Raw genomic sequence first — 1356 nt, forward strand, 5'->3', positions numbered from 1 at the left:
GCCGGGCTCCGGGTAGTAGAAGGCGGGCGGCGGCGGCTGAGGAGGCTCCGGGGCAGCCTCGGCGCCCAGGCCGTCCAGCCCCATGGAAAGTATGAAGTCCAACACGCTATTGAGGTCGTCGTCGGCGCCACTCGTCTCGGGTTCCGCGCGCGGCCAACGCTGTGGGCGACAGGGCGACAGGCGCGGGCGTGAGCGCGCGGTGGACCCCTGGTCGCCATCGCTGCCGCCCCCCGCGCCCGCCATTCCTGCTTTCCCTGGTCCCACCATCCCTGCCCCTGCGGTCTCTGCCTTCTTCGCCGCCCGCTGCCCTGATGTCCCTGCAATCGCCGCCGCCTGCGTTCTACTCCCTGGCCGTCCCCAAGCTCGCTGGCCCCGCTGCCTCCGGGCCCCGCTGCCTCCCGCCTCCCGCGCCCGCTGTCCATGCCACCGGTGTTCTACGCCTCCCCGCCCCCGCCCCAATTTTCCTGCCGTTCCCACTGCATCCTGCGCTAGCTGTCTCCAGTCCCCGCGGTCCCTGCCTTCCTTGCCTCTCCCGGCACCCGCCGTCCCCAGTCCCCGCAGTCCCTTCCTTCCCCGCTGCTCACCGCGCCCGCTGTCCTCACAGCCTGCGTTCTACTGCCCCGCCTTCTATCGTCCGGATTTTCCTGCCGTCCCCGCCGCCCGCCTTCTATTGCCCCTCCATCTCCGGCGCCCGCGGTCGCTGCCGCCCGCATTCTACTGCCCTACTGCCTCCTGCGCCCGCTGTCCTTGCTGTACCCTGTGGTCCCTGCCTTCTCCGCTGCCTACCGTGCGCGCCACTTCTGCCCCCAGCTTTCTATTGCCCCCTGCGCCCGCCGCCCCGATGTCCCCGCCGCCCGCGTTCTACAGCCCGCGCCTGCAGCCCGGGCCGCCCCGGCTTCCCCGGCCACGCCCTCACCTCCTGCAGGCCGCGCTCGCGGCACGGGCTGGCGAACGTGGCGAAGGACGGCAGGATGGGCTCGCTCAGCGCCATGGCCCGGGAGGCGCGGGCGCGGACGCGGAGAAGCGAGCGGTGGCCGGGCGAATGGTTTGGGGCGCGGGCGGGACGGCTCTGCGGCCGCCGCGGGCCCGCCCAGTCTTATAGGCGCGCGCGCGCGGGAGGCCGGGCCACGGCGGCGGCGGCGGAAACGCGTCCCGGATGGGGACGAGCTCGGGGCGCAGCCTAAATTTAGCCGCAGTATATAAGCCGGCGGGCAGCAGCGGCCGGGCCGCTGCGGCCGCCCGGGCTCTGTGCTCTGCCGGCCAGGCCCCTCTAGCGCCGCCAGGCCGCGCCCCCTGCCGGCCCGCCCCCGTCGGTCTCCCCGGCTACGCCGTCAACATGCGCGCACAACAGCGGCG

General features: G+C 74.0%; 1 protein-coding gene across 1 annotated transcript in view; it reads right to left on the bottom strand.

Annotated features, from left to right (window-relative positions):
* KLF2 (KLF transcription factor 2) overlaps positions 1-1061 on the bottom strand; it is a 3123-nt gene extending 2062 nt beyond the window's left edge. The window contains exons 1-2 of the mRNA XM_004384517.2: positions 917-1061; positions 3-159 (exon numbers count right to left, since the gene is read on the bottom strand). Coding sequence (XP_004384574.1) covers positions 3-159; positions 917-991 — 232 coding nt within the window. The 5' untranslated portion in view covers positions 992-1061. The remainder of the gene's footprint in view (positions 1-2; positions 160-916) is intronic.
* Between the last annotated feature and the right edge of the window lie 295 nt (positions 1062-1356).

Source organism: Trichechus manatus, unplaced genomic scaffold, assembly GCF_000243295.1.
Source record: "Trichechus manatus latirostris isolate Lorelei unplaced genomic scaffold, TriManLat1.0 scaffold00122, whole genome shotgun sequence".
Lineage (NCBI taxonomy): Eukaryota > Metazoa > Chordata > Mammalia > Sirenia > Trichechidae > Trichechus > Trichechus manatus.